Raw genomic sequence first — 21,256 nt, 5'->3', positions numbered from 1 at the left:
CTTATTAGCTAGGCACTGTATTTACCTTTATGTTCTATCTTTTGTCTCTATCACTTCGCTAGTCATAGAAATAGTGATGTCAAATATGCTTAGCCTTGCCATAATAACTTTGACCATGACCTATCAGCAACATTTCATCAGACGTTGATAATTTCGACCCAAACTAATTGTATCCTCAAATGGTTACTGCTGGTAATTAAGTCAGAGAAAACTGTAACTGTTTATATTAGAAATAAACCTTCAAATACAATCTGATAAATTGGTTATCATATTTTTATTATTTTAATAAAAAAATATCAGCTGCTCAACGCAATATGGAGACTTTTAATTAGTTCACTGTGCTTACTTGATGAAAAGCTTCATATTACAAATGTATGACTCCAGCTGATATTTTATAGGATTTTGTGCAGTTTTCCTTTGATGTATTTTTGTGATTATTCTTCATATCATGCTACTACAAATGTAGCTTGATATATAAAATTATTGGTAGAAACTCATATTGGCTTATGTACCGTTGTCAATGTAATGATCAACAAAGTAATAAGCAACATAGAGATAAACAGATTATAACCAATGGTTTTTCAGGCTTGAGGATGTTTCTCTCTCCCTCCCCCTTGATGTGATTGAAACTTAGAAACACCCTCTCATTTAAAAAAACCATCAAAGTATCAATACATGTATTATGCATACAAAAAACCTGATACTATGGGATGTTTTTTTTTGTTGGATACTAATTGTTGTGGATATGATGGTTAAAGGTAACAAATTACAAATGCTCAAAGGGGTTGTGTGCAGAATTTGGCAAAACCATGAAATCAAATATGCATGGAAATGTTAGTTTTCCGCAATCCACGAAATTGATAATACAAAAATGAATTAATCCACAGTACATGGTTGACCTTGTTCAAGCAAGAATTTCTTCACAATTCGTCTCAAGATATTTGACCTGTTGACAATTCACCTACTAGTATAGTTATGTACACCTCCTGTTTAATCTTTCTCTGACCTTGACTTGTTAAGTTACAAATGATTGCTTTTTTTCAGATCCTTTGCATAATTTATGGAATTCTAGAGCCCAAATAAATGAAAATGAGTTATCTAATGAATAAAAGAAGATGTTTTACAATCATAATGAGACAGCAACCCAATGACAGTATTAACCCAAATACATCTTGACCTCAATACTTAACACATGTCTATACACTATGAGAATAGAAAAAACACAAACAACCACAGAACTTCCACCACACTTAAATCTCAACAACAAAAATTGACAAAAGAATACCACTAACCAGGTTCCTGACTTGGCAAGTCTTTTGACGATGAATAATTGTTCACAGTACCAATATACTAAAATCAATATAAAAATAAATATCATTCTAAGCCTCATATTATTTTGTGGTGTTATAACTAGCAATTTAATCTTAACCAATTTTGTTTTGGTTTGTTAGTTAAAATAATAATTTTCTTTTATCATCTTATTTTTAGTTTTTAAAAAAAGTTTCATATTTATAAATATATACATGTTATATTTTTACTTTGAATATTATCTGACAATTTAGATTGTATTTGAAAAAGTTGTAACAATAGACATATCAATAGCTTTTATTTTGACATTCTTCTTTCAGTCAGAGGAGAAGAAGACAAAGTGTTAAAGGAACCAGAAATAAAATTCCAAGATTTCCAAAGAAACCAGAACTTATGGCTAGGGATATGGAGAAAAGAAAGGTAATAAGCTGTTCTAAAATCTCAATAAAATTCATGTTACCAGTGATAAATAATTTACTAATACTAGGGTAATGTATAACAACCTTGACAACCCATTTTAAGGATCTCCAATGGTCGGTAGACAATTAATAAACTACCTTGATCATTTTTTATAGTATCAGTGTGGGAAAAGGAAAACAACGATAGAAGCTGATCATTTGCTCCTGGTGCAGTACACCTTCTGATCAGAAAAGGGGAATCAACTGGTTAACAAACATGGCCAAATTAACTCTTTTTAAACGTAGTTCTCCTTTCCAAGATGCAAAAAAAAATCAAACTTAGTGAGCAGCAAGTGGCTAAACTAATTTTTTATTAGAATGGGTCAACTTTATCATACATGAACAATCACAATTACACCAAAGCAGATTCAAACAATTTATTTTGTAACCTGACCTTTGATTTTTTGTTCATTGATCAATGTTACAAAATGAATTATACATATTGTTAACTTTTATTCGTAGACATTCAACATATATATATTTGTAATCAATAAAGCAGGTAAGATAGATCAGCATGTTTACACAATATAAATGGGGAAAATAGCTGAAAATTAAGATCACATGTGGTTGGATTGACTTTAGGACAGCTTATTCACAAGAGTCAGAACTACATAGATGTTGGAATCAAAAGAGATTGTTTTAAGGTTTTGATAAAATTACAGATAATGAAATCAAAGATTGCTTAAATGTTTTAAATAAATAATGTGTTGGACTCACTGGAATTTTTTAAGGAGATCTAAATAAAACCAGAAAGTGTACACATTATCTTTAATCTCTTACGGTCTAATTTGAACCACTACGTTTACACTACCTAAACACCTTCAGGTATTGGGCTATTGGCTGTTTTTTGGTATTTGAGTTTACCATGATGAGTTACAGATCAAGTTTAAGTTTTAGTTCCACTGCGCTAATTTTTGTCGAAATTACAGGCTTTGGACTTTGATAAATTGTTAAAAATCACAGTTATACAGACTTTTTTTCTATACGCCCTCATATTTTGAGCTGATTTTTGATATGTGAGACTATCATCATTAACTTTTTGTGTAAATTACTATAACTAAATGTAAGGTATTAATTATTTTACAGAATTATTTAGAAGATTATTTACAGAATCTAGTGAATATTAACGTCTACAGGAGTCATCACGAAACTGTAAGTTAACCATTGATTGGCTGTCTGGGGTCTATTATGTAATCTGTAAAATGATTGGCTATTAAAATTATGGATAAAACAGATCTCGTCCATGCAAAGTCATTTGGGATGATGTTTTCTTGGTAATTTGCTATTTTTGATTGACTTATATGAACTTATTATTACATAATAGATAATAAATGAACCATTCAGGGAATAAAGATGTTATTTGAATCAGCTTTATCAGAAGATATTTCAGATATATTCAGGCAAAAAACTGAGATATTTGCTTACTATTTCAAGAAACAGAAAACTCTAATTATCAAGATTATTTTGTCATCATTACTTGAAGTTTAACATGTTAAACTAACATCAATATCAACTATTACAGAGTTTTGTAATTTTCTTATTTCAGTTAAAGTTTTTTGAAGTAAGTCAGCTGTCATTTGTTAAGAAGCTGGGTAAGAAATGGCGAGAGGGGGCAATCAGGAAGTGTTCCGGTGGACGGAGGATCAGTATAGGATGTTGTGGATGTCTGAAAAAATTCCACTTTGCTGGAAACTGGAAGAAAAGGTAAAAGAGATCACGTTCTGTTTTCTAGATTATTGCAAAAGTGGATTGTAGATATTATGGTTGCATATAGTTCTAAAAGTGATGCTTTAAGTTTAATTGTCATAAAACAATGCGCAAATCTTTTGGAATATTATATGTTATCATACATTAGATGTTATGGTATTAGTTAATGTTCCAATCTGTTATATTTTTCATTATTATTTGTTGGATACCAATTTTTGTGGGTTTTGTGGTTACAGGAGAGTCATGAATTCAAATGTTCAGTTAATAACATATTTTCAATAGGCTTTGTATACAAAGATTGGCAAAACAACAAAATCAAATATCCACAAATATGCAAGTTTTTTTAGCAATCCACGAAAATAAATGAATCCACAGTATTACTTTTTAAAGTAAAAATTTTGCTTTTTCAGGTTTTAGATCTAATTTGAAAGTGTTTTTTTTTTCTTTCATTTTTCCAGAAGGAAATTTAAATATTCAAATTAAAGATAGGAAAGTATTATAAATGATTTCATATTATCAAAAGCAAAATGTTTGCATATAGTTTAAAGTTGAAAATGTATGGTTTCTAGTCATTCTAGATTTAGATCATTTTTTTGTTAATTTTTACTTTCTAGATGGTTAGTGGTCAAAGACTCCTTTGTTGCTTACATTCGTCCAAGAGATGGTTTGGTATGTGATGTTATGCTGATGGACACAGATTTTAAAATTGAAACAGGAATGGGTGCTACTGGTGCTCCACATGGTTTACTCATCAGCAATCTTTCAAGGTAAGTTGGAATAGAAATGGGTGTCATTGGTGCACCACCATGCTATATATATTGAAAAATAAGATAAGGAATTCCAAGGAAGCATTTAAGTTGAAAGACCAGAATTGCATGCTTGAGAGAGATTTTATTGGCTGTTGATTTGTCTGACTGTCATAATTCCTTACTTAGTGCATCAAAAGTAGGATCAAATTTTTATATGACTGCAAAAAAAAAATTTGCGTCGTATACTGCTATTAATGTTGTCGTTGTCTGCGTCGTCGTCCTTAAACGCATTTATTTTCAATATCTTTAGTTTAAGTAAATTGATCTCTATAAATTTTTTACCAGAACGTTCAAAACCACTAACGAAAGGTTGGGATTAACTTTGGGGCTTACGGTCCTAACAGTTTAGGAATTGAATGCCAAAAAAAGGGGCTCAAATAAGCATTTTTGTATTTTCCAGACAATAACTTGTGTTTAAGTTTATGAATCTCTCTGAAATTATACCACAAGTTTCCATACCACAAAGGGATGGTAAGGATTGACTTTGGGGGGTATGGCTCAAACAAATTAGAAATTAGGGGCAAAAAAGGGCCAAAAACTAGGTTTTTCTGGTTAATGGACAATTAAGACAATTTAAAAGCAGTCCTGTATCAAGCGTGAGTATTGTCTCCATTTTTGCCCAAACTGTTCAGGGCTGGACCTCTGCAGTCATATCCAGCTGCACTCAGCAAAACAATTTATTTGTGAATGGGCCAGGCCTCTCATGGTCTCCTGATTAATAATTATTGCAGCAGAAACTCAACTTCATTTAAAGATTTTTTCGATATTAAATAAGAAATTTGTATCCAAAGCCCCATTGATTAAAAATGAGTTTATTGTTTTTATACATACTTAACAAACTACAATCAATGGTATGTCATGCAGTTTTATTTACTTTTAGTGAAAATCTTTAATAAGGTAAACATTTTATTTTCATTTCATTAATTTATTTACATTTTATATTTAGTGTATTATACTTAGTGTGTTGCAATGTAACTTGCACTTTCTTGTTAGATTTGAAGCTAAGCTTAATTGTGGCAGTTGTATATAACAGCTCTAAGGCTGCTTACTATATATGTGTAGAATGGGTTAATGTACCATTTAAGTTAACAGTGTTAAAATCTAAGCCACAGGTTGTTAAAATATTTTATGGTTTTAGTTATAAATTTTTCAAGGTTCATTGATCAAACTAAAATTTACTTGAATACCATGTATTAGCATTGATATATTGTTATTTGCAGGAATCTATTAGCTAAATGTTGGACAAGTAGAAAAGCCGAGGAATGGAAGGCTAGTATAGAAACAGCTGTATCTACTGGTATGGGGAAAGATTACACAACGAAAAACAGATTTAATTCATTTGCACCTGTAAGAGAAAACTCATATGCTAAATGGTAAGGAATAAGAGTACATTTATATACATTTATACTTAGGGATATGAAAATGGTTGTAAGGTTGATGATGATGGACGATTTTAAGGACTTTGACTGGCTATTTAGCCCTTGCACGGTCGGTAATTGTTAGTTTGTTTTTCAAGAAATGACTTTAAAAAATCAAGTCTGCATGTTCATGTGTTTTTGTGAGTGGAAATTAGTGTGAAATTGCTTCGTTAATCTATTTGACTGTTATATATATTTAGATTTCTTGATATCTTTCTGTGGCCAATGAAATGTCAAACAAAATGACACATGAATAGTAATGATACCCAGAATAGAAGATTTAATTTTATTGCATAGCAATATAATATTACCCACAGAAAGTAACCAAAAGTTAGCCTGCAATAAATTCTAATATTGCATGCAATCATCAAAATTCATCAAGTCATCAACGACAAAATCTTACTTTAAACCAATTTTTACTTTCAAATATTATATTTCTATACAATAAAAGGGTTATTGCATGAATATTGGGGAATATTGTCCCTCGTAGAACATATATTGAACTCGCAAGCTCTTGCAATATAAAATTCTACTCGGGACAATATTCCCCAATATGCATGCAATAACCCTACAATATCACAAGAGTACTAGAATAGTCAAATGGTAAATTAAAAGACAACACAAATTAAAATAATATTATTTTCCCCCTGTTTGATAGTCTACAGAAACAGGATTAATTATTAATATGAAGTGATTTATTTGAATTTGTGATAAAATGCTATATACCTAAATGGTATATGATATATATTTTAAAACTGGTTGATATTTGATAATGATACTATTTAATGAATTATACTACAGCTGGTACATCATTAGTGGGATAGGTCATTTTATGGAAATTATTGAACAGTTGATATTATTAAGTTGTGTTTCTGGTCTTTGTATTGATATTAGACAGAATAATTTATTGAATTAAGAGCTGCGTTATGTTCCTTTAAAAAAAATAACTGGGTTTTTAGGATGCAATTAATTAGAAAATTAAATGGATGTTTTTGTATGCGTCAGAGTTGTCTATATGATGTTTCTGTGGTTTGAAATTTGGTAATTGCGTACTTTCTGATAAGCACATGGAATATAAGTACATTAAGTACAAAGACTGGTATGAATAGAGTGGGCAAAATATGTCTGGTAGAGAGTCATGTTTCTGTTACTTTTTGAATTTTTACTTTAGAAAATGGACTAAATTTGTCACTGAATATTCTCACATCGTTCACTGTATTCATTACATGTATAATTGATGTTTATGGTTGATGCATATTGCTTAATGTTAAAAACTAGAAAGTATATGAATCAGTCCTGACTTACATATAAGATACAATTTTACAAACTGAATAAATTGCAATGGTCATAATGATACAATAGTCAATTCTGTTTTATATTGAAGTATCATCATATGCATTTCATAATAAATAAATTTGGTGAATTTACAGTCTTCTGATTGGTTAAAATAATTAGCTTTATTTTCAATGTTATCAATTTTTATGGCGACACGCCCACTCTAACGTTGTGTATTCATACGCAAACATCTGTGTACGTTGTTATTCGTATTAATATATCTTTGAGCCTTATTTTTGATAGAAATTTATTTATAATGAATGGCAATAATTTATTTTGAATTTATTGAACCATAAAATTAATTTTTGACTCTTCACATTTAACTTAATCCGCTTCGCGGATTATTCAATGTGAAGAGTCAAAAATTAATTTTATGGTTCAATAAATTCAAAATAAATAACAGCCATTCATTAAATAAAAATGAATCTTTTGATAACTGATATTTTATAAAAGGATTTTTCTGGATTGAATGCTACAAAATTGGTATTTTTTTTAGATTTTTTCTGATGGTTGTGTTTTGCTAGCTATCTGGTAGTAGATTGATCTGTAACATGATGATGAAACTTATTCTGCATGTAATAATTCATGAACTATTTCCATGTGGATGGTCTTGTTCATTACATCAGAATGTTATCACTGAATATATACATTGTATATATTATTCCAATATTATTGTATATTAATTTACATTATTGTATATGGAAAAGAAGGTTATCAATAAACATGATAAAGATCATATAAAGGTCATCTTTCTAACATGGGATTAGATTGCAAGATTTTGTTTTTGGTTTTCCTTTATAATAAGGGCAATATAATAATATGTGATATGATTTCCAATGAGAAAACTATCCAACATTGATACATACATTGGGGATTTGAATGTATGTAATGACATAGATCAAACTAGTATAACTAATGCAATTATTTGTTTCTATGGAAATATCTGGAAATCATCTTTGTTGTCCTGTATTGGTTAGCAGGTCATGACAAATATGAGTAACATGTCAGAATCAGCTCTCCATGATACAGCCAATTATAATTCATTTGGTATCATGGGTATACTATAGGTCTATGTCAGGTCATCATAATATATATAATAATGCATTGTCTGCTGACAGCATGTTCAAGGTGTTCACATCTTTGTAAAGTCTCTTGTAGAATGTATCATTGGTAGTCCTTTTATATCCTGCTTTGAAATGTGGGGATAAATTTTGTTTACCTCTGTCTGTCTGTGTCTGTCTGTCTGTCTGTCTGTCTGTCTGTCTGTCTGTCTGTCTGTCTGTCTGTCTTTCACTTGTTTATATTACGTATACATTGTACGGTGTAATAATTGTAGGTTTATTGATGGTTGTTCCTACTTTAGTGCTGTAGCAGAAGCCTTAGAGAGTGCCAAAGAGGAAATATTTATTACAGATTGGTGGTAAGTTTATTGTGTGCTTTAGGGTATGATACCTGACAAACAGGAATATCTTCACAGCAGGAAACTAAAGTATTTCTAAATACCTGTAGAGGCTATTCATTTCTAAATTATTTGGAAGAAAGAGGTATTACACCTTATCGCTATTTGTCTGCCATTACAATGATTACTTGACATTACAAAAGTTCTGTAAAATTTTGACGTCATAATTCAGAAGGGATTGTTCTAGTGGGACCGATTTCCAAATAGCGATTTATAAGGTATATACAAAACCATTAACTGGTAATATTGTTCTCCTTTTAATGTTGTTAAGAGATATTAGATGCATCAATTAATTTAGTGATAAAGTGCAACATGCTACTTGAATCTGTTAAAAAAAAAGTTTATATCGTTTCCTAGACTTCCTTATGGACTGGATGATCTTTATATCCTGTTTGTACCATATCTATTTAAGGATAGAGCAAGGTTTATCACACTTCTTACAATTGTTCTTTGTTATATATAGGTCAAATCAGCATCCCATTACATTGTGTACTTATAAGTGTCATTAGTGAATTAAAAATTTAGAAAAAACACCTATCCTCCCACGAAATATCGAAATATCGTACAAGCTGGTACACTCAGAGACTAATATCAGTATAATCTTTATAAATGGATCAAGCTACATCAGTTATGAAAACAAACTGTGTGTACCTGGACCAGATCAAAGGGTTAAATGAATAATAACCAATTAAAACAAACTGTGTGTACCTGGACCAGATCAAAGGGTTAAATGAATAATAACCAATCAAAACAAACTGTGTGTACCTGGACCAGGTCAAAGGGTTAAATGAATAATAACCAATCAAAACAAACTGTGTGTGTCGAGGCTAACTTCTAATATCGTATATAGAAAAAAATACAACCATACAGTTTGACGTTTACTTCATTATCACAACAGCTAAGGCGACGTCCCACACTGACGTCAACCCTAGATACATAACGGTAAATTGCGACGTCTTGACCCCCGCGGTATTCTCGACATTCTCCGGGCGGCGAAAAGTAAATATCAAAATTAAATTACAATCAAGAAAAAAATGAATTAAAATTATTGTCTCTCAAATTCAAAACTTAAAACTTAACTTTAGCACAGTCACTAGCTTCCATACTAGTTATCTTTCGGATCACAATGAGTCTATTTCGATAATTAACAGTGTCTATATTTTCCGCGCACCTGTTCACATAGTCAAATAATTGGTTTTGCACTTAGCCAATTAAATCAAGCATATTCGTAAAAGTCCATGATAAATCTGAACAGTTAGTAGGTTACGCATTATTTAGTCCATTTTTTAATATTTTCCCTGGCTCTTGTGGCTGCTTCTCGGTTTGGCAATATCCGGCTTGTGGTCGCACTTGGTTCTTTCTTCTGTCGAGCTTCTTCGTCCTTTGATGTTTCGATGTCTGTACAAAGTTCAAGGGGATACAACTTGACGATCGGACGTGATGTAGTTCCAGTTTTGGTTCGAATAATAGCGGAACGAACTAGTCCATCATTTCCTTTGGTTAGGTTTTCCACAATCCCGGTTTTCCACATTATTCTTCTGTTTTCATCATGAATCTGAACAATATCGCCTGTTCTGATTATAGTGGAATTGTTTCCCGTTTTCTTGTGGAATTCACGCAATGACGTCAAATACTCTGTTTTCCATCTGTTCCAGAATTGTTGTAAGAGTAATGATTGTCTTTGAACACGTTTGATAAACTTTGTTTTGTTCATAAATGTCTCATTAAACATGTCAATTTCACGAGTATCCATGTACGGTAATGTATTTATCCTACGTCCATAAAGAAGATGAGCTGGCGTAAGTGGTTGAAGATCCTCCGGGTCTGAAGACACATATGTTAAGGGTCGATCATTTAAGACGGATTCTATCTCTGTAACGATTGTCTGAAGAGTCTCTAAATTTACAAGTGATTTTCCTAGTACTTTTTTCAGATTCGTTTTCGTCATTCCAATAAGACGCTCCCACCATCCACCAAACCATGGAGCACGTTTAGGGATGAAAAACCAGTCGATTCCTTGTGCTGATAATGTCTCTTTTAACTTTTTTGAATTACAAAGTTGTTTAATGTCTTCTGACGCGGATACAAAAGTAGAACCATTGTCTGTCATAACTACTTTTGGTAAAGATTTTCTGCTTGAAAAGCGCCGAAAAGCTTGTAAAAATGTTTCTTCTGACAAATTTGTAACGACTTCAAGGTGTATCGCTCTAGTAGAGGCACAAGTGAATAAACATATGTAAACTTTTTTTATGACATTTTCGGTATCTTTTACTTGTAATGCGCCTGTGAAATCTATCCCTGTAGCTGTAAAAGGGTCAGCTTCTTGTAGTCGAATTTTAGGCAATGGCGGCGGATCCGGTGCTGCATATGGTTGTCCAACAACCTTCCTACAAGTAACACATTTCCTGAGTGTTTTTCGAACAAACTGTCGGATAGCGGGTATCCAAAAACTTTGTCTCAGATGTACGATTGTGGCATTTACTCCGGAATGACAAATTTTTTCATGGGCATTTAATACAATAAGTTTAGAAATTGTATGATCGTTAGGTAAGATATACGGAAATTTAGTTGACTCCGATAAGGGCGCATTCTGGATTCTTCCTCCACATCTGATGATGTTCCTGTCGTCAAGAAATAATCTTAATTGTCTGATTCTCGGTAAACTGTTCCGTGATTTACTGTTATACTTCAATGCGTTATATTCCGTAGCAAAAGCCGTTTCCTGACAATTTCGAATCCACAACTCTACAGATTTGGATAATTCACTTGGTTTTAAATGTTCTAGTGTCCTTAAACTCTTTTCAATTCTACAGTTTTCTATAAACCGTAGTACATATGACGTGATACGTAACAGTTTCTGGTACGACGAATAACGTTCAATATCAATAATAAAGTTAATTCCAAATTGACAAACTGAATCGTCCTTTGATTGGCTAATACATGTACTTTCATTTTCTGTTAACAAAACTGATAAAGACGTATCGATTGATGTTGATTTTGGGTATGTTGAACTGTCTGTTAACCAATGTGGACCTTTAATCCATAATTTGCTGTTTGTGTATTGTTCGGCCGTTATCCCTCGTGTTACTAGATCAGCTGGGTTATCGCTTGTAGGGCAATACTTCCATTCCCATGATGTTGTCAATTCGTTTATTTCATTCACACGATTTTGTATGAAACGTTTTAATGTCTTTGTTGACTTAAGCCAGTGTAAAACAATCTGGCTATCCGACCAAAACGTGATGTTTTCGCACTCCAACGTTGATTGAAGGTGTTTAGCTAAGCGTGCTCCGATTACGGCTGCCATTAACTCAAGTTGTGGGAGTGTCAGTTCCTTTAACGGAGCTACTCGTGACTTTGCCATTACAAGTGCTGTCTCTTCTCCATTACATATATATCCTACCGCACCATATGCCTTTGTACTTGCGTCAACAAATATGTGAAGGCTGTGTTGTGTTGATCCTGTAGTCTCAGTGAAATAATATCGAGGAAATACTGTTTGTGTAGCGGTCTCAATATTCTCGCGTATACCGATCCATTGGTTACATATGTCTCCTTCTATTATACTGTCCCATTGTAATCCAAGTTTCCATATTTCTTGCAACAAAATTTTAGCCGTTATAGTCACTGGACTCAGTAATCCTAGCGGATCGTAAATTCCTGACGAATATCTCAATATTTCTCGTTTAGTTACAAGTTTTGTCGTACTTTCTTCCTTGCATTTGTGTGGATAGAAAAGATAATCTGTGTTACTATTCCATCTCATTCCCAATACTTTCGTGTCTGTGTCCGTGTCTAAAACAGTCTGAGATACTGCTTGTTGTCGTACCTTTATGCTGTTCGAATTCCAAGACCTCAAATTAAATCCTGCCTTACTCATCATTTCCCTTGCTTGCTCAAAGAAGTTCAAAGCGTCACTCTCTCTGTCAATGCTAGTCAAAATGTTATCCACATATAAATCACGTTCAAGCATTCTTGCGGTATTACTGTTGGTTTGCTGTAAATGTTTTAAGAGAGTAGCGCTCAAGATAAATGGTGAGCAAGTTGCTCCAAATAGTACCACTTTAAATCTATACGTCATTAACGGACTGGTTACGTCTGATGGGTTACTTAACCATAGAAATCGTGTTACATCTCGGTCGTCTTTGTTGAGTCCTACATGTAAAAAAGCCTTCTCAATGTCGGTAGTGATAGCATAACGATGAAGTCTAAATCTTACCAAGATCTTGGATAAGTCGTTTAACTCTGGATGAGTCTTCATTAAGCAATCATTCAGACTAGGTTGATTTTGATACATCTTACAACTGCAGTCATACACTATGCGTATTGGTGTTGTACTGGAATCTTTCTTAACAACGGCATGGTGTGGTATATAATGTACCTTGTTAATTGTCGGTTCTAATTCATCAACTCTCTCAATAAATCCGCGAAGTTCCTGTTCCTTTATAATATCTCCGTATTTCTTTAACATGGTCGCATCTTTGCCTATTCTTCTGATAACATTTTCCGTTCTCCTTTTTGCGACATCATAATTTGACGGTAATTCTTCGTAATCTTGTTTCCATGGTAATTTCGCCGAATACCTATCTCCTAGAAATTCAATTGATGACTCCTGATAGTCTTTCAAATAATTTGTCTCTTTCTCTTGATTTTCGGATGAATCTATGCCTATCGATTCAAGTTTCCAGAACGCTTCCAAGTTAAATTCTTCTGATTTGTGCGAAACTAGTAAGTTAAAGATGCCAGCTGTCGTAGACGAACGTGCTATACCTGACTGTAAGGGTCCTGATAGCAAATACCCAAGCTTTGATCTTACCGCGGTCGGTCCATCTCCTCGTATAACCTCGTCTTCAATAAAATCCCAATAATAGTCGGCACCAATAAGTAAAGAAATTTCAAAAGAATCTTCTTTGGTAACTGGATGAGCGAGTCTCAATCCTTTTAGATAGTTCATATCTCGGTTAACGTTGTGCATGTGATTCTGAAGTGGGACTGCTATTGTAGGTACAATTAGAACTTCAATTGGAAATTTACGTCTATTTCCTGTTTCAATGTGTACGGTGGATTTACGTAGTTCTCTCGTGCTAGTGTTGTCCTTTCCAAATGCCGATAGGTGTACAACTTCAACTCCTTCAGTTTTCAAATTCAATTTTTTCGCTAGATCATCTGTTAAAAAAGATCTTTGTGCACCTTCATCAAATAAAATATTCGTATCCGTACATATACTACCTGACCATACAGGAGCTACAGCCGTCTTCAATAGTACAGTTGTGCGCATCTGTGTCGATGAATGTAAAATGTTCGTATCTTCCTTGTTTTCAGTAGTATTGATGAGACTTACAGATGTAGATTGATTCTGACTTTGATTATTCTGTATATCTGGGTTGTTTTGAGTTTCCCTTTTGGTCACGGCACCATAAATGTCGAGGCTAACTTCTAATATCGTATATAGAAAAAAATACAACCATACAGTTTGACGTTTACTTCATTATCACAACAGCTAAGGCGACGTCCCACACTGACGTCAACCCTAGATACATAACGGTAAATTGCGACGTCTTGACCCCCGCGGTATTCTCGACAGTGTGTACCTGGACCAGATCAAAGGGTTAAATGAATAATAACCAATCAAAACAAACTGTGTGTACCTGGACCAGGTCAAAGGGTTAAATGAATAATAACCAATCAAAACAAACTGTGTGTACCTGGACCAGGTCAAAGGGTTAAATGAATAATAACCAATCAAAACAAACTGTGTGTACCTGGACCAGGTCAAAAGGGTTAAATGAATAATAACCAATCAAAACAAACTGTGTGTACCTGGACCAGGTCAAAGGGTTAAATGAATAATAACCAATCAAAACAAACTGTGTGTACCTGGACCAGATCAAAGGGTTAAATGAATAATAACCAATCAAAACAAACTGTGTGTACCTGGACCAGATCAAAGGGTTAAATGAATAATAACCAATCAAAACAAACTGTGTGTACCTGGACCAGATCAAAGGGTTAAATGAATAATAACCAATCAAAACAAACTGTGTGTACCTGGACCAGGTCAAAGGGTTAAATGAATAATAATGAATTACAAAATAGTTTTAATGTTGAAATGTGGTTTATACTTGTAAAGAGAAAATGATATTGGTATTATTTGCTTGGTTGTTATGACTGATTAATTAATTTTAAAAAGATTAAATTGCTGGGAAAGCTAGTTGTTAATTTTCATGTGCATATCAGTCAGACTTTTATATAATAAACTTAACGAAAGTGCTAGGAAAATCAAATAAAAATTGCTATTGATCATGTTGAATGAAAACTTTTTACCAGAAATCCACTGAAACTTGGCAAAATAGATATGTGTACATGTGTGCAAAAAATTAGGTTCAGAAAGTGTAAAAAGGTCAATTGATAAACCTAAACATAGGTTTAAAGCTTGGCAAGCTTTGATGTACACGCCAGCTAGATTTTAACAACATAAAAAAAAACTTGTCTAATGGTATGTTCTGTGTGAGAAACATGAAAAAATGAGACACCAACCTACATAATAAAAAGCATGACTTCTAAAGTATGTAGGGATAAGGGAACATTACTATTAAATTATATTAGTTTATATTTATGGTTAAGAGGAATATATATAGTTTAATAAGAAAAATCTGAAATAAGATTCAAATTTCTTGTTTAAACAAACCTAAATATCAGACAAAGTTGAAATTAATTTTGATTGGGTAAGAAATTTATACAATAAAATGAATTGCCGTATTTATCTTGTCTGTTCAAGGGGAAGTTTATTAGATTTATTTAACAAATTGTGCATTGGAAAATCAATTTAAGTTGTTTGATTTTTCTGAAGTGGTGTTTAGTTTAAAAATTAATCTGTGGTATTAAATTGACATCAAATAGAAAAACAATGAATTTGAAGATAATGAATCAATGGTGCTAGTATTATGTAAGATGTGAGAATAAATACGATTAAGGCTGGAATGAAAGTCAAATCCTGATAGAATTGACGGATTGAAACATTTATAATCTCCAAACATTTGGATAAGGTCTAATTGATCACTGGCAGAAAAACAGAGATGTATTAATTGTTAAAAGCTTTAATCAGTACCTTGAACTTTTTGCACTATACTTCATAGCTAAATTAATTATTTGAATACTATAATGTATAACTATCATGCTGATTGTTAAAGTATGTCTAACTGGTGGTTATAGCTATGATATAAATTTGCCCCCATAAAATGTGTATTAGTTCTGTAACTATAGCTACTATAGCTATGACTGTCCTTTTGATGTTTAGAACCAAGACTGGCGAGAGTATCCTGAGCTATTGCTTGACCCCTCTGCTGATTGTTATAACCATACATTTCTTTCTGATAGCTTTCGGTTATAACAATAGCCATGACTATCCTCTACTGATGACTATAGCTGTACATATTCGATTGTTTTGTGTCTGTTCCCATCCTACACTGCACTAGAGGAAACAATGATAGTCCGTCGGAAGGGGACGATAAATTGCTGACCTGTGTTAAGAGAGAGCCATATCTCTTGCACGTTAAAGACACCTTTGTAGATTTCAAAAAAGAGCAGGTTAATGCCGCTACAAGCTTAAGGCAGCACTCGCACCCGCTAAGTGGAAAGGGATTAATATAAGTTGCAAAACTTGTTTCCCAATCCACTATAAATAAATATTTTTAAACTAAAGTGACGAAATTATTTGATCCTATTCATTCATATAATGAAATTAAGATGATTTCACTGTTTTGGGGGAATTTCAGGGACCAAATATGGGTCTCATATTGTCCCTACTGTTTTTTGGTTGATGATGTAGCAAGTCTTTATGCAGATAAAGTATCTGTATATATTGACACTGGTCATATGATTGATGTGTACTGTACATGTGTATTCATTATTCTTAGTTGGATACCAATTTTGGTGGGTTACATGGGTACAGGCATAGGTCTAGGGAACCATGAATTCAAACAATCAAAGAATTACAGATTTTATAAAAGCTTTCTATACAGAGATTGTCAAATCCATCAAATCAAATATCCACAAAAATGTAAGTTTCCCTCAATACACAAAAATTAATGAATCTGTGACAGTATTTAGTAAATTTTATGCTCAGGTCTTGTGTATTTAGTTGTAATTGAACTACTGAACAAATGTCAAAACATAATGAAAAGAACTACAGACTGCTTGTATAAATCAGGTAATATTGACACAGTTGTCTAGCAGTTGTATAAATTCTAACAAAATAATCTATATAGCTCTAGTCTTCTTGACATTGAAGTGCTTAGATGATAAAGTTCTATTGAACAATATGATAAAATAAAGGATTAGGTTTCCTGCATCCTGTTTAGGGAAGGTTGGAAATTTAATTTTAATTATTCTTTTCTTCCTGATGGACATTACAGGGAAAGATCATAATCATATTGTTTTGTACATGATATTGAATCTATATTTAGATTGAATCTATAATTAGAACTACTTGTCCAGTAATTAGAAAAATGTTGTGACTATTTTTTCACTTGTTTTTCCAAGATTTACTAAAATAATAACCAGTAATCAAATTTATAGTCTAGACAGAAATAATGTCAACTGTCAAGGATATAAAAATGTAATGGTGTTACACAGGAAATAGAGTGACTAGACATATATTAACATCTTAAGACAAGAAAATTGAGAATGGAAATTGGGAATTTGTCAAAGAGACAACAACCCGACCAAAGAGCAGAAAACATTTGAAGGTCACCAAGGGGTCTTCAATACAGTGAGAAAATCCAGCACCAGGACGTGTGCTTCAGCTGGCCCCTAAACAAAAATGTGTACAAGATCAGTGATAATGGATGTCATACTAAACTCTGAAATACATGTATGTAAATTTATGAACTAAATGAACAAAAATTAAAAATCATACAAGACTATCAAAGGCCAGAGGCTCCTGACTTGGGACAGGTGCAAGAAAAGAAGACAATTCTTTAGCTATAGTATATTCTAAACAATCCACACTTGACTTATCTGGAAAAACAAGATGCACAAATAAAGAAAAACAATTTCAAACAACACACATGTGTTGATTGGCCGTGTTGATTGCCTCACTTGGTGCAGAAACAATTGGAGTGGTTTTATTGTTATTTAAACCATAAGCTTGATGTGGGTCCTTTTATTGCGTACTATAGCTATACAGTATGGTTTTTTTTACATACACATTATCACTATTTGTCCACCTATTACTGGACATCACAAAGTTCCCATAAGATTTTGTCATCATAATAGAAAATATCTGGCACAACAATGGCAATGTAATTGTTTTATAACGTCAAAAGTTCAAGCAGGATATATACCTGGGTCAAGCGGGACAGTTTGTCAAATAGCGATAAGGTGTTTTGTGGTAGGTCATAGGGCTGCTTATTTTTGCTTACATCCATGCCACTTCATTTAAAAGCTGGTGGATAGTGGTCTCTTGGCAATCATACTACATTACTTTACTTTTATATTACATGTACGCAAACCTCCCACTTTAACTATCTATAAATATAAGAAGATGTGGTATGATTGCCAGTGAGACAACTCTCCATCCAAGTCACAATTTGTGAATGTAAACCATTATAGGTCAAAATACGCTCTTCAACAGGGAGCCTTGGCTCACACCAAACAGCAAGCTATAAAGAGCCCTAAAAAAAAGAAGTGTTAAACCATTCAAATAGGAATACAAACCGTCTAAACTATATATAAACCATTTGTCCCAAAACAAGAACACAATGAAAAAATCTGCACTGTGCTAATATGAACGATAAGTATACAAATAACACCTAGTTTTAGACAAAAACAAGACATGGAAGTAATTACATTGACTTTCATTTTGTATTCTATAGTAAACATAGCTTGTGTTGACAGACTCAGTGATCTTTATTTTACAGGTTGAGTCCTGAAATTTACCTGAAACGACATACTATGGATTGGAATAGATGGAGACTAGACAAAGTGTTGGAGAGAAAAGCTGTAAGTCATATTAAACACCACCAACCAACCCCTCTCCCTTATCTATTGACAAGATTGAAGGGATAAAAATAATCCATACCTTTTTATAGTGATTTTCATTTTGGGCAAACAAAAGATTGAAAATTGCTCTATGCTGCATCTTTGCTCAGCACAGATCATTCACAAAAATGATTCAGGAGTAAGAGCAAACACTAGGCATTCACGATCAGAATAAAATGCCAGGAAAGGGTGACATGTCTTCCTCGAAATTGCTACTATGTGAAGTAGTAATTTAAAAATCAGGGATCATAAACTTGTTCTGATCCTGAATACACATTTAATTTGCCACAGGACATTAAACAGACATCAATCATCATTTCAACATGAAACATGAAACTGACTTACTGTGCTGTATAAGGTCAAATTTCTTAAGATAATTGATTTGTTGCAAACAACACCTTGTAATATAGTTCAATATTCCAGATAACTCCATTACAGACCTAGAGAGCATTATTACTATAAATTTTGGAAGCAATAGCAAAATGTTAATGCTCTTGCATGATAACATAATCTAGATCTATTTTAAAAGATATGTTTATCACAAAATGTACGAGTAGTGGCATAATACAGATTGACAGTTAATTTCCCCGTGATATTGTTTACTGTCTTACTAAATCAAATCTTGTATAAATTATAACTTGTTTGTTATTTCTCTTTTTATGCCCCACTTATGATATATGCCCCACCTACTATAGTAGAGGGACATTATGTTTTCTGGTCTGTTGTCCGTCTGTCCGTCAGTCCATTTGTTTGTCCATCTGTCAGGCTTCAGATTAAAGTTTCTGGTCAAGGTAGTTTTGATGAAGCTGCAGTTCAATCAACTTGAAACTTAGTACACATGTTCCTTATGATATGGTCTTTCTAATTTTAAAGCCAAATTAGACTGTTGACCCCAATTCACGGTCCACTGAACATAGAAATTAAAGTTTTTGGTCAAAGTAGTTTTTGATGAAGTTGAAGTCCAATCAACTTGAAACTTAGTACACATGTTCCTTGTGGTATGATCTTTCTAATTTAATGCCAAATTAGATTTTTTACCCAATTTCACGGCCCATTGAACATAAAAAATGATAGTGTGAGGGGGGCATCTGTGTACTTTGGACACATTCTTGTTATATATCTTTTTTAAATAACTTTGTATTTGGTCTGCTGTTTGCAGTTGACTCTGAGGAGTCGTAAAATTTGAGTGCTTTTTGGCAAGGTCAGACAGCTTCTTCCTTAGTATTTGCCAATACTTTGAATATTCAATATGTTGAATGATCTTAATAAACTGTTATTTGTCACACATTTTGACAATACTACTTAACAGAATGACTTCATTGTTGGTCAGCAGCTTGACAGTGATAAATCATAACAGATGAACACTTATTGATCTGTCAGACTCTTACTTCCTGTTGTCAGCTACTTTTATTTATAGGTAGTGTTTTCTTAGCATGACAACACATGCATAATCTAGTTTATGAATACCTTTGTCTGTTATGTCACTTTCAAATGGTCCAAGGACACAGTTATCATCCTACGGTTTGTGTTGTCCACAAATATAGTCCCTAATGTGAACAGTGTACTAGTTGCAATTTTGTTCTTATCTCTTCCAAATTAATTTCTTAATGTTTTATATCTTAAATAGCAAATAATACCAAACTCTGTTGGTTTCAATACCGAATGATTCACCATATTTTAGGTACTAATACTTTACTTTTAAAGATGAACCGTGTACAGTGTAATTTATGTTCATTTTGCAAGGAAGAACCAGAAAGCATAGAGCATTTATTGTGAGGCTGTCATATTGTAGCAGACATTTGGCACCATCTGAATGCCTGGATTTTTGAAACAACACATATTGAAATATCAATAAATGTAGATATAGTCATGTTTGGACTTTATGATAACTATAAACTAAATTTTATAAAAAATAAAGTCATTTTACTAGTAAAGTATTTTATATACAGATCAAAGATGCCAGAGGAAAAACCTCATAAAGAACGACTTAAAAACTATATCAAAGAAAATTTAATTTCAGAAAAACATATTTCCTCAAAAAATATGAGTGTGAAAGATTATAACATGTACTGGAACCCCTGGGACAAAGTCATTAATTAATTAAATAGTAAATTATTATGTATAGATGTGCTTGAAATGTAATTGCCATTATCACTATATATTTTTTGATGAAAATGTTATACTTCATCCATATTCGGTTATATCATATCGTATTATTAGTATTATTTTTGTTTACTCTTATTTGCTTGATTATGCTTATTTTTCTCGCTTGCTTTATTATGTGCCACTAAAGATAATTTATGTAAATGCCTGTTAATCCATGATGAATACAAAAAATAAATTATAAAAAAAATAAAATAGCAAATAAGGGGATGAAATTACACTAAAATTATGTAAATTATGAATTATAAAGTAGTGATTTGGTAAGTCTGAAAAAGGTTTAAATTTAATATTTCTGAAACTGTCAAAAGAATTCAAGAACCCTTAACATTAATTTTTTTATATTTTGAGTTAGAGCTGATGATATTTTTCAGAATTTTGATATAATTGTCCCAAAAGTAGTACAACACTGTAAAAATATCATTTAGAAAGTGCAGGTTGAATTTTTTTAATCTTCATTTAATGTCTAAAAGAAATACACTACATAATAACTGCTTTCTAGCTTTTTTAAGGTTCAAATGAACTTTAAGAAAAATGTGTGGAAAGGGAGATTCTATCCAA

General features: G+C 32.5%; 1 protein-coding gene across 2 annotated transcripts in view; it reads left to right on the top strand.

Annotated features, from left to right (window-relative positions):
• Positions 1 to 21,256, top strand: part of LOC139490803 (phospholipase D1-like) — a 57,557-nt gene that overhangs the window by 18,009 nt on the left and 18,292 nt on the right. For both annotated transcript variants that reach the window (XM_071277844.1, XM_071277843.1), the window contains 7 exons: positions 1,629 to 1,728; positions 2,853 to 2,918; positions 3,313 to 3,470; positions 4,088 to 4,240; positions 5,503 to 5,655; positions 8,372 to 8,455; positions 18,415 to 18,496. In XM_071277844.1, coding sequence (XP_071133945.1) covers positions 1,629 to 1,728; positions 2,853 to 2,918; positions 3,313 to 3,470; positions 4,088 to 4,240; positions 5,503 to 5,655; positions 8,372 to 8,455; positions 18,415 to 18,496 — 796 coding nt within the window. The remainder of the gene's footprint in view (positions 1 to 1,628; positions 1,729 to 2,852; positions 2,919 to 3,312; positions 3,471 to 4,087; positions 4,241 to 5,502; positions 5,656 to 8,371; positions 8,456 to 18,414; positions 18,497 to 21,256) is intronic.

This window comes from Mytilus edulis, chromosome 10, assembly GCF_963676685.1.
Source record: "Mytilus edulis chromosome 10, xbMytEdul2.2, whole genome shotgun sequence".
NCBI lineage: Eukaryota > Metazoa > Mollusca > Bivalvia > Mytilida > Mytilidae > Mytilus > Mytilus edulis.
The sequence above is the reverse complement of the archived record's forward strand: the minus strand, read 5'-3'. Positions and strand labels throughout refer to the sequence as shown.